The sequence below is a fragment of the Somniosus microcephalus genome, unplaced genomic scaffold, assembly GCF_052327205.1.
Source record: "Somniosus microcephalus isolate GS21.2 unplaced genomic scaffold, FLI_Smic_1.0 unresolved_chr1, whole genome shotgun sequence".
Taxonomy (NCBI): domain Eukaryota; kingdom Metazoa; phylum Chordata; class Chondrichthyes; order Squaliformes; family Somniosidae; genus Somniosus; species Somniosus microcephalus.
In genome coordinates this window covers 97,840,990-97,856,410 of record NW_028225179.1, presented here as the reverse complement: position 1 = coordinate 97,856,410, position 15,421 = coordinate 97,840,990, and the positions used below count along the sequence as shown (strand labels likewise).

The following is a 15,421-nucleotide window of genomic DNA, read 5'->3' as shown; positions in this document are numbered from 1 at the left end:
CCAATCCCTGCGTGTGGGTATGCACTGTGTACCGAGCCGTAGGGACACCGGAGCTATTCCAATCCCTGCGTGTGGGTACGCACTGTGTACCGAGCCGTAGGGACACCGGAGATATTCCAATCCCTGCGTGTGGGTACGCACTGTGTACCGAGCCGTAGGGACACCGGAGATATTCCAATCCCTGCGTGTGGGTACGCACTGTGTACCCACCCGTAGGGACACCGGAGATATTCCAATCCCTGCGTGTGGGTACACACTGTGTACCGAGCCGTAGGGACACCGGAAATGCCGGTTTCAGGCATGCCTGCCCTGGAGAAGGGCCTCTGTGGACAGATAGTTCCACTTTTTGGAGATCCTCCGCCCACAGAACACCCTTACAATTCTTATGCCTGGCAAAATCAGGCGTAGGGTCTGCTTTTACCAAGACAAGAGTTGAAAAAAAATTTTTTTTTAATTTCACTGATTTACCATTTAAAAATACTTTAAAAAAGCTAAGTTTATTTTTAGCCCCATAAAAACTTTAATTACATTTAAAAAAAAAAAAATTTTTGTTTAAAATGTTTAATTTATTGTAATTTCAAGTCATTTTACAAATGTGATTTTTTTTTAGTTATTTAAAGTTTTACTATATTTTTGGGGTGAATTCCATTAATATATTTGACAGGTCTTCCTGTCAAGGGTATGAAGGGAGATTCCCTACTTTGATAGGCTCCCCATGGCCTACGTGATCCCAGGAACGCTGCGAACTACCTGCGCCCCTAGGATACGTGGATCCTGTGCACTTGGAGTTTGGAGAGGCCCAGGAGCGGAAGCGTGTGCTTCCCGGGAGCCCTCAGGTAAGGGCGCAGATTTTTCCAGATTGCAGGCCTCCGCATGCGGGAGGCCTGCGATTGGAAAATACGGGCCAATATGATTTGTTACATGTAAAAGACCAGCAAAGTAATTAAATAAATATATTACAAATGTCATTAATTAAATTGAATAATACAAATATCATTCAATAAACACTGTTTGTGGTGGGGAGGGGTGGATTTATAACTGTTATCACCAGGTGAAATATGACCAATACTGAATCGGCCGCCCACTTTACACCATGTCCGAGCCTGGGGGAATCCGTGTTCCATGTATATATCGAATGTGAAAGGTTGCGGCCCCTCTTCCATTATTTGAAGGGGCTGCTCCTCGATTTTTGGCTGCACTTCAGTCCTACACTCCTTATCTTTGGTCACCCGGTGTGGAGGGGAGTGGGCAGGTCGGGGGACTTCTCGTCGGACTGCTCCTGGGCCTGGCCAAAGTGGCCATCAACTGGTCTAGACAGCGGGCGGTCGAGGGGGTCGTTCAGCCCGACTGCCTGCCTTTCTTCCGTGGCCACGTTCGCGCCCGGGTGACTATGGAGATGGAGCATGCGGTGTCCGCTGGCACGCTCGAGGCCTGCCACAACCGGTGGGCACCGCAAGGACTGGAGTGCATCTTCACCCTGGTAACCAAATTTTAATTTAAGTTGTTAGGTTTACTTTAATGTTTTTTTTAGTTACAGTTTATTTGTTTATAGTTTGCACCAAAAGAGTACACCATGTCCGATTTTCAGAAAATCGATCGAGGTGTAAAACGGCAGCTGATTCACAGGCGCCCATATTTCGCCCGTTTTAAACCACATCTCATTTTCTTTATTGATCGAGGTGTAAAACAACAGCTGAGTCACAGGGGCCCGGGTTTTATCTGGCGATGAATGTGAAATTCAGCTTCAGCAGGTTTGCTGAACGGGTGGCAATTCACTGTGAAGTGAATGCAAAGGAAAATCAGGCAGCATTTATAAAGGGCGGCCTCGCTGCTACTGCCCATTTTACACCCAACAGCACTGAATTTCACCCTCTGTATGACCAATATCATTCATTGGGGTTAATGTTACCTTCCAGAGATGGTGTAAAATGGGCGATATCCAATTAGTTGCCCATTATACACCCCGTCTAATGTTCCTTTCTATTGAAGTCAATGGAAGGGAAAGTCAGGCGGATTTATATCAGGCAGTCCGATATCACTCATGTTACACTATCCCCCAACCTTAAATGACCCCTGTGGTTCGCTGCATTCATTCAAATGATTACACTCACTTGATGTTTGGTTGTTCTGCTGCAACCATCTATCAACCTGTCCCTTGATGAGCCCGTGGAAACCAGCTTGAGTGATTGTGTATTCGTCCCAGTAACTCTTCTCAAATGCTTCCGCCATCCATTGCTGTCTTGGAACAGTTATTTTCATATTTTCGTCGTAATAGTCTATCTCACAGCCATCCAAAAGCCCCATAAAACTATATTCCGGCAGATGAGCAGCCCCATGGTTCAGGGTATAGTGATATAGCAGTGAGTGAGGCTCTAGGACATAATAAAAAAAATCATTGGCATGTCAAATATCAGAAATGTCAGTTTCCTAAACAAATTGGGAAAAAATAATTTCAGAAAAATGCGAGATCACTGAATATTTTGCCATCACTCCCGTGTTAAACCATTGCAGAGAAGACAAAATGAGCCTTAATATTAACTATTATCCATTACAAGAATATTCCCATTTTCGAAATAAATGAAAAATGTGATGGTTCGAATAAATTACACCAGCTCATCTCATTTGTAAATCGTAACTTTAAGATTTTAGTCCCACGTCTGACCTGGGGATTTTTTGGTGAGGTAGTGAGGAAGTGCACCCAGAATTATGGTAGTAAGCCATGCAGAATCCATCCCTGGTGTGCGCGCAGTGATCTGTTCCCAGCCCGCTGCTTGTAGTGACAATAAAATTGGCCTCAGATTTACTGAGCGAAAGAGGGGACAAAGCAGCTTGAATATATGCAAATTGGCGTTAAAGGACGTTATCAAGGCCCTCAATAACATTTTCCTCTCTGCCCACATTGTTACCGCTAGTTCCTGATCCTGCCCGCAAAATGGAACCACTCGGGAGGCAGATATTAAAGGGATCCTCAGTGGGTCTCAAATGAAATGCTGCAATATCTGGGAGACATTTTTCTTCTATTTTGTTGTGGGATTTCACGACTTAATCCATTTAAAATGCTTGTACTGGCTGCTGCATATTTTGAACTGCTTCTGGTAATTGCACTCAGGAATGTGGTGAAGAGTCTGTTTTGATTGGAGGAGAGCCATGGGCAGTGGGGAGGAAAGGATTAGTAGTGCAGCAGCTAACTTCAGGTGGTGCGAGGCTGTGCAGACAGTAAGAGAGATGTGAAGCCGAGTCTGAATTTGGCAGTCCTGGTGAGGTCATTAAGTTTCTTCCTGCAATGCAGCCAGATTCTAGGGAAAATGGGGTGTAAATTTGTCTTGGGCGGCAGCGTGGAATGGGCGATAGCGAATCAGCAGCCAGCTTTGCCCATCGTTTGAATTTCTATTCGATTGAAGTCATTGGAAAAGAAAATTGGGCGATAGACCAAAACAGGCTGTCCTTCTCCCTCAGCCGCTTTCGGTTACCATGCACTTTGTACCCAATATTGCTGCCATTGGCTTGCTCATCCACCTCTCGCCATTACAGCTGACTAAACTAACTTGGCAGGGGGATGCGATACGGAGTGGAGCTATAGTAAGGGGTGAAGCACAGCCAAATATGGAGGAAAAAACAAGTCAGCCTGGAAGGCAGAGCAAGTATGTAATGGCACAAGGGAGTATGGCAAGGCTGGATGGCATTTATTATAATGCAAGGATTCTTGCGAGTAAGGCAGATGAATTGAAGGTGTTGCTATCACAGAGACATGGGGTATAGAATCTTCAGGTGAGACAGAGGGGGGTGTAAAAGAGGGGGGTGTAGTAATATTAATTAAGGAGTCAGTTACTGCTGTAAGGAGGGATGATATCTTAGCAGGTTCCTCTAATGAGGCCATATGGGTAGAGCTTAAAAACAAAAAGGGGGCAAGCACTTTGCTGGGTGTGCACTAAAGGCCCCCAAACAGTCAGGGGGAGATAGAGGAACAGATATGTAGGCAAATCTCAGAGAAGTGTAGAAATAATAGGGTAATAATAGTAGGGGATTTCAACTTCCCCAATAATATCTGGGATAATCAGATTGTGAAAGGCTTAGAGGGTGCGGAATTCTTAAAGTGCATCCAGGAGAGCTTTTTGAGCCAGCGTGTAGAAAGTCCTACACGGCAGGGGGCGGCACTGGATCTAATTCTAGGGAATGTAGCCGGGCAAGTGGTAGAAGTGTCAGTAGGAGAGGATTTTGGTGACAGTGACCATAAATCGGTGAGATTTAAGGTAGTCATGGGAAAGGACAAAGATGAACTGGAAAAAAAGGTTCTAAATTGGGGGAAAGCCGATTTTAATATGAGAAGACAGGATCTGGCCAAAGTGGACTGGGATCAGTTACTTGCAGGAAAATCCACATCAGAACAGTGGGAGTCTTTCAGAAAGGAAATAGAGAATACAACACCAACATGTTGCCATAAAGGTCAAGGGTGGGACCAACAAACCAAGGGAACCCTGGATGTCAAGGAATATACAAGAATGGATTCAGAAAAAAGGTAGGATTTTGGTAGATACAAAGGACTAAAAACAGTGGAAGCCCTAGAGGAGTATGTAAAGTGCAGGGGGTACTTAAAAAAGAAATTACGAGAGCCAAGAGGGGGCATCAAAAAACACTGGTGGGCAAAATAAAGGAAAATCCCAATGTGTTTTATAAGTATATTGTGGGCAAGAGGATAACCAAGGAAAGAGTAGGGCCCATCAGGGATGAAATTGGCAATCTGTGTGGAGAGCCGGAAGGTGTAGGTGAGGTTTTAAATGAATATTTTGCATCTGTGTTCGCTATGGAGAAGGACAATGTAGGTATAGAAATCAGTCAGGGGGATTGTGATATACTTGAACAAATTAGTATTGAGAGGGAGGAGGTACTAGCGGTTTTAGCGGGCTTAAAAGTGGATAAATCCCCAGGCCCTGATGAGATGTATCCCAGGCTGCTGTGTAAGGCAAGGGAGGAGATTGCAGGGGCTCTGACACAAATTTTCAGGACCTCTCTGGCCACAGGGGAGGTGCCAGAGGACTGGAGAACAGCTAACGTAGTACCATTATTCAAGAAGGGTAGTAGGGATAAACCAGGGAATTACAGGCCAGTGAGCCTAACATCAGTGGTAGCGAAATTATTGGAAAAAATTCTGAGGGACAGAGTAAGTCTGCACTTGAAGAGTCAAGGATTAATCAAGGATAGTCAGCTTGGCTTTGTCAGGGGGAGATCATGTCTGGCCAATTTGATTGAATTTTTCGAGGAGGTGACTAGGTGTGTGGATGAGGGTAGTGCAGTTGATGTAGTCTACATGGACTTCAGTAAGGCTTTTGACAAAGTACCGCATGGGAGACTGGTTAAGATAATAAGAGCCCATGGGATGCAGGGCAATTTGGCACATTGGATCCAAAATTGGCTTAGCGGCAGGAGGCAGAGGGTGATGGTCGAAGGTTGTTTTTGTGACTGGACGCCTGTGTCCAGTGGCGTACTGCAGGGATCGGTGCTGGGTCCTTTGCAGTTTCTAGTGTACATTAATGATCGGACCAGGAGAGCACCGGGGCCGAGTATAAAAGGAGGAGCGAGGAAAGGCCCGACCAGATCGGACCAGGAGAGCACCAGGGCCGAGTATAAAAGGAGGGGCGAGGAAAGGCCCGACCAGATCGGACCAGGAGAGCACTGAGGCCGGGTATAAATGGAGGAGTGAGGCGAGGCCCGACCAGATCGGACCAGGAGAGCACCGGGGCCGAGTATAAATGGAGGAGTGAGGCGAGGCCCGACCAGATCGGACCAGGAGAGCACTGAGGCCGGGTATAAATGGAGGAGTGAGGCGAGGCCAGACCAGATCGGACCAGGAGAGCACCGGGGCCGAGTATAAAAGGAGGAGCGAGGCGAGGCCCGACCAGATCGGACCAGGAGAGCACCGGGGCCGAGTATAAAGGGAGGAGCGAGGCGAGGCCTGACCAGATCGGACCAGGAGAGCACCGAGGCCGGGTATAAAAGGAGGGGCGAGGCGAGGCCCGACTAACTCAGCAGCGGGGAGAGAGGTAAAAAGTAGTAAGAGTGTGACGTCACCAGGGAGCAGGTAAGCGATTGGTTGGTGAGTATTTCTCTTTTTTTTAACTTTAACTCTGTGGTTTATAGTTGCTAAGGTCTTTCTGGTGCAGCGGGGACTGTTAGTAAACCATACAAGCGCCTTAGACTTTATCTTTAATTGGTGGTATTGAACTAATTTAAATTAATTAAAGGGTAAGTCATGTCAGGACAGCACAGCCCCGTGTTATGCTCCTCTTGCTCTATGTGGGAATTCAGGGACGCTGCCTGTGTCCCTGATGACCATGTGTACCAGAAATGCATCCAGCTGCAACTACTAGCAGACCGCATTGCAGCACTGGAGCTGCGATGGATGGGCTTTGGAGCATTCACGATGCTGAGAGGGTCGTGGATAACACATTTAGTGAGTTGGTCACACCGCAGGTAAGGGCTGCACAGGCAGAAGGGAAATGGGTGACCATCAGGCAGAGCAGTAGAGGCAGGCAGGTAGTGCAGGGGACCCCTGAGGCCACCCCCCTCTCAAACAGGTATACCGATTTGGATACTGTTGAGGGGGATGACTTACCAGAGGAAGGCAGCAGCAGCCAACTTACTGGCACCAGGGGTGCTTCTGCTGCTCAGGAAGGGAGGAAAAAGAGTGGGAGAGCAATAGTGGTAGGGGATTCTATCATAAGGGGAACAGGTAGGCGTTTCTGTGGCCGTAGACTTGACACCAGGGTGGTTTGTTGCCTCCCTGGTGCCAGGGTCAAGGATGTCACTGAACGGCTGCAGGGCATTCTGAAGGGGGAGGGTGAACAGTCAGAGGTCGTGGTTCGCATTGTGACCAATGACATGGGTAGGAAGAGGGATGAGGTCCTGCAGCAAGAATTTAGGGAGCTAGGTAGCAGATTAAAGAGCAGGAACTCAAAGGTTGTAATCCCTGGATTACTCCCGGTGCCACGTGCTAGTGAGTATAGGAATAGGAGGATAGAGCAGATGAATGCGTGGCTAAAGAGTTGGTGCAGGAGGGAGGGCTTTAGTTTCCTGGATCACTGGGCCTGCTTCTGGGGAAGGTGGGACTTGTACAAGTCGGACGGGTTGCAGCTGAACCAGAACGGGACAAATATCCTTGTGGGGAGGTTTGCTAGCACTGTTTGGGGGGGTTTAACCTAAAATGGCAGGGGGTTGGGAACCTGAGCAGGGAGACAGAGGAAAGGGAAACAGGGATAAAAGCAAAAGATAGGAAGGAGAAAAACAAAAGTGGCAGTCAGAGAAATCAACAGTTTAAATCAAACGTGGCCACAGTAAATAATCATTCTAATAGGTCTAAGAGCATTAAAAAAACAAGCCTGAAGGCTTTGTGTCTTAATGCGAGGAGCATTTGTAATAAGGTGGATGAATTGGCTGTGCAAATAGAGTTCAACGAATATGATTTGGTTGGGATTACGGAAACATGGCTCAAGGATGGCGAAGACTGGGAACTCAACATCCAGGGGTATTCGATATTCAGGAAAGATAGGCAAAAAGGAAAGGGAGGTGGGGTAGCATTACTGGTTAAAGAAGGGATTAATACAATTGTAATGAAGGATATTAGCTCTGATAATGTGGAATCTGTATGGGTAGAATTGAGAAATACTAAGGGGAAAAAACATTAGTGGGAGTAATATATAGACCTCCAAACAGTAAGGCAGAGGTTGGGGATGGCATTAAAAGGGAAATTAAAGAAGCATGCAATAAGGGCACAGCAGTCATCATGGGTGACTTTAATCTACATATAGATTGGGCCAACTAAATTAGTAACAATACTGTGGAGGAGGAATTCCTGGAGTGTTTACGGGATGGTTTCCTGGACCAATATGTCGAGGAACCAACCAGAGATCGGGACATCTTAGACTGGGTATTATGTAATGAGAAAGGATTAATTAGCAATCTTGTTGTATGAGGATCCTTGGGTCGGAGCGATCATAATATGATCGAATTCTTCATTAAGATGGAGAATGAAATAGTTGACTCAGAGACTAGGGTCCGCAATTTAAATAAAGGAAACTACGATGGTCTGAGGAGCGAGTTGGGTAGGATTGATTGGGGAATGGCACTCAAAGGGTTGACGGTGGATAGGCAATGGCAAACATTCAAAGACCGAATGGATGAGCTACAGAATTTGTTCATCCCAATTTGGCATAAAAATAAAACAAAAAAGGTGACTCAACTGTGGCTAACAAGGGAAATTAGGGATAGCATAAAATCCAAGGAGAGGACATATAAATTGGCCAGAAAAAGCAATAATCCTGAGGATTGGGAGCAGTTTAGGATTCAACAAAGGAGGACAAAGGGATTAATTAAGAAAGGGAAAATAGAATATGAGAGTAAGCTTGCAGGGAACATAAAAACTGATTGTAAAAGCTTTTATAGATATGTGAAGAGAAAAATATTGGTGAAGTCAAGCGTAGGTCCCTTGCAGTCAGAATCAGGGGAAATTATAATGGGAAACAAAGAAATGGCAGACCAACTAAATACATACTTTGGTTCTGTCTTCACAAAGGAGGACACAAATAACCTTCCAGAAATACCGGGGAACATAGGGTCTGATGAAAGGGTGGGACTGAAAGAAATCAGTATTTGTAGGGAAATGGCGTTAGGAAAATTGATGGGACTGAAGGCCGATAAATCCCCAGGGCCTGATAATCTACATCCCAGGGTTATTAAGGAAGTGGCCCTAGAAATAGTAGTTGCATTGCTGGTCATCTTCCAGAACTCAATAGACTCTGGAACAGTACCCATGGATTGGAGGGTAGCTAATGTTACCCCACTATTCAAAAAAGGTGGTAGAGAAAAAGCGGGGAATTATAGATCGGTAAGCCTGACATCGGTAGTGGGGAAAATGCTAGAGTCTATTATAAAAGATGTAATAGCAGAGCACTTGGAAAGCAGTGACATGATCGGACAAAGTCAACATGGATTTACAAAAGGTAAATCATGCTTGACAAATCTACTGGAATTTTTTGAGGATGTAACTGGTAAAATAGATAAGGGAGAACCAGTGGATGTGGTGTATTTGGACTTTCAGAAGGCTTTCGATGAGGTCCCGCATAAGAGATTAGCGTGCAAAATTAAGGCACATGGGATTGGGGGCTAGGTATTGACTTGGATAGAGAACTGGTTGGCGGACAGAAAGCAAAGAGTTGGAATAAACGGGTCATTTTCCGAGTGGCAGGCAGTGACGAGTGGGGTGCCGCAAGGATCGGTCCTAGGACCCCAGCTGTTCACAATATATATTAATGATCTGGATGAGGGAATTGGATGTAATATCTCCAAATTTGCAGACGACACAAAACTGGGTGGGAGGGTAAGCTGTGAGGAGGATGTTGTGAAACTCCAGTATGATTTGGACAGGTTGGGTGATTGGGCAGAAACATGGCAAATGCACTATAATTTGGATAAATGTGAGGTTATCCACTTTGGTGGCAAAAACAGGAAGGCAGATTATTTGAATGGCAATAGATTGGGAGAAGGGGAAGTGCAAAGAGACCTGGGTGTTCTTGTGCACCAGTCGCTGAAGGTAAGCATGCAGGTGCAGCAGGCGGTTAAGAAGGCAAATGTTATGTTGGCCTTCGTAGCAAGAAGGTTCGAGTACAGGAATAAGGATGTCTTGCTACAGTTGTACAGGGCCTTGGTAAGACCACACCTTGAGTATTGTGTGCAGTTTTGGTCGCCTTACCTGAGTAAGGACGTTCTTGCCATGGAAGGAGTGCAGCGAAGATTCACCAGGCTGATACCTGGGATGGCAGGAATGACATATGAGGAGAGATTGTGTCGATTGGGCTTATACTCACTGGAGTTTAGAAGATTGAGAGGGGATCTCATAGAAACCTATACAATTCTGTCAGGCCTGGACAGACTAGATGCAGGAAGGATGTATCTGATGGCCGGGGAGTCCAGAACCAGGGGTCATAGTCTAAGGATAAGGGATAAGCCATTTAGGACTGAAATGAGGAGGAATTTCTTCACCCAGAGAGTGGTGAACCTGTGGAATTCTCTGCCACAGAGGGCGGTGGAGGCCAGTTCATTAAATATATTCAAGAAAGAGTTGGATATATTTCTTAAGGCTAAAGGGATCAAGGGATATGGGGAGAAGGCAGGGACAGGGTACTGAATTTGGTAGATCAGCCATGATCTCATTGAATGGCGGAGCAGGCTCAAAGGGCCGAATGGCCTACTCCTGCTCATATCTTCTCTGTTTCTATGTAGATATGAATGTAGGAGGTATGATCAGTAAGTTCGCAGATGACACGAAAATTGGTGGAGTGGTAAATAATGAGGAGGGAAGCCTCAGGCTACAGGATGATATAGACAGATTGGTTAGATGGGCAGAACAGTGGCAAATGGAGTTTAACCCTGAAAAGTGTGAGGTGATGCATTTTTGGAGTACTAACAAGGCAAGGAAATAAACAATGAATGGTAAGATCCGAGGAAGGACAGAGGATCAGAGGGACCTTGGTGTGCAGGTACATAGATCCCTGAAGGCAGCAGGACAGGTAGATAAGTTGGTTAAAAACACATATGGGATACTTATATTCTATGCCTCGGCAAATGAAGGCAAGAGCAGAGAGGGTATGATGGAGCTGTACAAAACGCTAGTTAGGCCACAGCTGGAATACTGTGTGCAGTTCTGAATGCCACACCATAGGAGGGATGTGATTGCATTGGAGAGGGTGCCAAGGAGATTCACCAGGATGTTATCTGGGCTGGAGCGCTTCAGCTATGAAGAGAGACTGGACAGGCTGGGGCTGTTCTCCTTAGAGCAGAGAAGGCTAAGGGGGGACCTGATTGAGGTGTACAAAATTATGAGGGGCATAGAGAGGGTAGATAGAAAGGAACTTTTCCCCTTAGTAGAGGGGTCAATAACCAGGGGGCACAGTTTCAAGGTAAGGGGCAGGAGATTTAGAGGGGATTTGAGGAAAAACTTTTTCACCCAGAGGGTGGTTGGAATCTGGAACTCACTGCCTGAAAAGGTGGTAGAGGCAGGAACCCTCACAACATTCACGAAGCATTTAGATGAGCACTTGAAATGCCATAGCATACAAAGCTACGGACCAAGTGCTGGAAAGTGAGATTAGAATAGACAGTGCTTGATGGCCGGCATGAACACAATGGGCCGAAGGGCCTCTTTCTGTGCTTAAAACTCTATGGCCTAGAAATTCAGTATAGCCACGTTTGGGGCGCTACAGACGGGCGTTCGCTAAATTTAGTGCCCGGCGCAACTTAGCGCCACCTTCACCGATATTCAGTTGCATCACCCCAAGAGGTTGCTGCTGCACTAAAGCAGGTGATGCACGACTATCATAAGGTGCTAAGCCGGCGAGCCGAGACGCTAACACCGAGGGCGGGCGCAGCGCAGGTGCGGCGAGTTTCTGAATGAAGGCAGACACGCTGGTGCCGGTCAGCTCTTAAAGGGGGAGGGTCGACTTGTTTGGCTGCCATGCCCTGCACACTGCAGCCCTGAAGCAAGGCCTGACCATTGCTGGTTCATCATTTCTATGCCCTGGACCATGGGGAAGCCAGCTATTCTTCCAAATCCCATTGCACGCTCTTGCTACTTGTCCAGGGTCATGGGGAAGGAGATGTACTGATGTCTCCTTCTGAAAAGGGCATTGTTCACCTGGCGGATGCAGCAATATACCGCGAACTGGGAGATGTTGGCAATGTCCCTAGTAGCGGATTGGAAGGAGCCGGTGGCATAGAAGTTGAGAGCCACCGTCACCTTCACTGCCACCGACAGAGACGTCCTGCACCTCAGCTGTGGCTACAGATCTCTGCAAAGCAGGTGGCAGACCTCAGTGACCACCTCCCTTCTGAATCACAGCCTCCGAACACACTGCTCCTCAGACATGTTCAGATATGAGAGCTGCTGGCGGTATACCCTGGGTGGGTAAGGCCTCCTGTGCCGATGCCTGTTGGCCCTTCTCAGTCTGGCCATGACTGGCACTCTCTCGCGGCATCTCTGATCCCTTTGAATGCAATGCAGAAAGCCAACGTTTCCACCCATTGCAGCCCCCATTATATGTGGTGGCTCAAGGCTATGGCACTGAAAGTTAAATCCAAGTGCAAAGCTCTGGCCTGAAGCCAGAAGTGCCTGTGCAAGCGCTGAGTCAAAGCAGAAAGCACTCTGCCTTTGTCTCTCTCCAAATATCTGTCTCTCACACAGAAGGATTGGCACAAAATGGCTGCCACTTATAATGCAGGAGGAGTCCCTTTTAAGTAGCGCCCCCCCATGCCCCGCAGCGACTGGGAACGGTTCCCCTCTACCAAAGAAGGGCGGCGCCACTGAAGTTCCGGTTCGGGGCGCACCAAGGGCATTGCACCATGAAATGACGTCAGAATCTGCACGCGCAGCTGAGCGGGCACTGCGGTTTTGCACTGCCACTAAATCTTGAGTGAAGTTCACGAGAGGCGCAGATCGCACCGCACCCGAGCGCTAGCCGCTTAGCGCCCCACTTCTCCTCCTCCTAAGGCACTAGCGGCTGGCGCTAACAACTGAATTTCTAGGCCTATGACTTTATGGGGGAGAAATTGGGTGAGTAGCGCCACCTGTTAGTGCCTAAAGAGGCAGTCAGTGGCTGTAGCGCCACTGGCTGCGTCTCCCGCGATATTCAGTAGGGGCGCTAATGGTGGCATTAGGCATTTGCGCTGCGCACGCCACCGATGACGTCATCGGTGTGCGCAGTGCCCCATTCGTGCCCCGTTCACAATATTTGGTAGCGAACGCCGCAGTTGCGCCGCTCGCTACACACGCCCGGTTCACGGGGCCTTACTCTGCCGGCAGCGACGCAAGTTAAGGTGGAGGTGCAGGGGGGCAGCTTTTTCGGTGGCCGCCTGCCAGCACCTCCGTCCCCGGCCTCCTAACCCCCCCCCCCCACCGCGGTATTGCCGGCTGTTTCCCGAGAGCCCGGCACTTCTCCTCGGTGCCAGGCTCATTTGCCGGCACTCGCAAGCGGGGATGGCGCTGTTGCAGGCACCTCCCCCTTAACAGTGGGAGGAAGGCCTGCAGTACCGCAGCATGCCATGCCGCAGCGTGTGGCGCTGCAGCACGTTGCGCTGCGATAATCAGTTTCGGCGCCCTAAGAGGGACGCGGAGCGCCTCGAGCCTCGCCCCGTGTCCCTCGAGCGGCACTGAAACTGAATTTCTGGCGATCGGTATCACTCCGATCGCTGCGCTAAATCTTGCGCTCAGGCGACTTTTGCGCCCCAACCCAATTTCTAGGCCTAATTTGACGGGCATATTGTTGCCTATTAGAGGAGACAATGTCCTCAATACTGGTGCTAACTTGCTGTATAAGCATTTCCACCGCTGCCCCAGAGAATCGGAGGACAGCTGACTAGGGCATGCAGCCTGCTGCTCCAGTAAGTGGCTCTCCATTAACCACCCTTGAAAAGTGCACCGTTTATTTAAGCAACTGCAGGCTGCCTTTAAATCAAAAGGCCTTGGCACTCATTTCATGTAAATGAAGCCGGATCACGAAAATTATACTGTCCCCACCAACTTTATCTATCGGACGGGCAGAGCATAGGTTTATAATCCTTCCATAACTATCCCAGAGTGTCCAGGAATTAAATATTAATCTCCTGGACACCACTGCAAGAAACTCGGGAGAAAGATAACAACAGAACAATCACAATTATAATAATACTAGCTGGGGGAGCCCGGCGGTGCCGAGGCTTTTTGAGGGCATGTTGTTGTTGGAAGAGAGAGAGGGAGCAACTGGGGGGAAGAGAGAGAGGGAAGGAGAGAGAGAGAGAGGGACTGAGAGAGAGGGAAGGAGAGAGAGAGAGGGAAGGAAGGAGAGAGAGAGAGAGAGAGGGGGAAGGAGAGAGAGAGAGAGAGATGGAAGGAAAGAGAGAGAGATTGGGAGTGTGAGAGAGAGATTGGGAGTGTGAGAGAGAGAGATTGGGAGTGTGAGAGAGAGAGATTGGGAGTGTGAGAGAGAGAGATTGGGAGTGAGAGAGAGAGAGATTGGGAGTGAGAGAGAGAGATTGGGAGTGAGAGAGAGAGATTGGGAGTGAGAGAGAGAGAGATTGGGAGTGTGAGAGAGAGAGAGAGATTGGGAGTGTGAGAGAGAGAGATTGGGAGTGAGAGAGAGAGATTGGGAGTGAGAGAGAGAGATTGGGAGTGTGAGAGAGAGAGAGAGATTGGGAGTGTGAGAGAGAGAGAGAGATTGGGAGTGTGAGAGAGAGAGAGAGAGAGACTGGGAGTGTGAGAGAGAGAGAGATTGGGAGTAAGAGAGAGAGAGATTGGGAGTGTGAGAGAGAGAGACTGGGAGTGAGAGAGAGAGAGAGAGAGGAGATTGGGAGTGTGAGAGAGTGAGAGATTGGGAGAGAGAGATTGGGAGTGTGAGAGAGAGAGAGATTGGGAGTGTGAGAGAGAGAGAGATTGGGAGTGTGAGAGAGAGAGAGATTGGGAGTGTGAGAGAGAGAGAGATTGGGAGTGTGAGAGAGAGAGATTGGGAGTGTGAGAGAGAGAGAGATTGGGAGTGTGAGAGAGAGAGATTGGGAGTGTGAGAGAGAGAGAGACTGGGAGTGAGAGAGAGAGAGAGATTGGGAGTGTGAGAGAGAGAGATTGGGACTGTGAGAGAGAGAGAGATTGGGAGTGTGAGAGAGAGAGAGATTGGGAGTGTGAGAGAGAGAGAGAGAGATTGGGGAGAGAGAGAGAGAGATTGGGGGGAGAGAGAGAGAATGGGGAGAGAGAGAGAGAGAGAGCGACTGAGGGGGGAGAGAGAGCGACTGGGGGGGGAGAGAGAGCGACTGGGGGGGAGAGAGAGCGACTGGGGGGGAGAGAGAGCGACTGGGGGGGAGGGAGAGCGACTGGGGGGGAGAGAGAGCGACTGGGGAGGAGAGAGAGCGACTGGGGGGGGAGACAGAGCGACTGGGGGGGGAGAGAGAGCGACTGGGGGGGAGAGAGAGCGACTGGGGGGGAGAGAGAGCGACTGGGGGGGAGAGAGCGTGACTGGGGGGGAGAGAGCGCGACTGGGGGGGGAGAGAGCGCGACTGGGGGGGGGAGAGAGAGCGACTGGGGGGGGAGAGAGATCGACTGGGGGGGGAGAGAGATCGACTGGGGGGGGAGAGAGATCGACTATGGGGGGAGAGAGAGCGACTGTGGGGGAGAGAGAGCGACTGTGGGGGGAGAGAGAGCGACTGTGGGGGGAGAGAGAGCGACTGTGGGGGGAGAGAGAGCGACTGTGGGGGGAGAGAGAGCGACTGGGGGGGAGAGAGAGCGACTGGGGGGGGAGAGAGAGCGACTGGGGGGGGAGAGAGAGCGACGGGGGGGGAGAGAGAGCGACTGGGGGGGGAGAGAGAGCGACTGGGGGGGAGAGAGAGCGACTGGGGGGGAGAGAGAGAGCGA

The 15,421-nt window shown here is 49.0% G+C and overlaps 1 protein-coding gene and 1 pseudogene across 2 annotated transcripts in view; both read right to left on the bottom strand.

Moving 5' to 3' along the window:
* Window positions 1-15,421, bottom strand: part of LOC147095639 (zinc-binding protein A33-like) — a 359,972-nt pseudogene that overhangs the window by 237,139 nt on the left and 107,412 nt on the right.
* Window positions 1-15,421, bottom strand: part of LOC147095640 (class I histocompatibility antigen, F10 alpha chain-like) — a 74,804-nt gene that overhangs the window by 15,095 nt on the left and 44,288 nt on the right. For both annotated transcript variants that reach the window (XM_085974714.1, XM_085974715.1), the window contains exon 2: window positions 2,112-2,372. In XM_085974714.1, coding sequence (XP_085830840.1) covers window positions 2,112-2,372 — 261 coding nt within the window. The remainder of the gene's footprint in view (window positions 1-2,111; window positions 2,373-15,421) is intronic.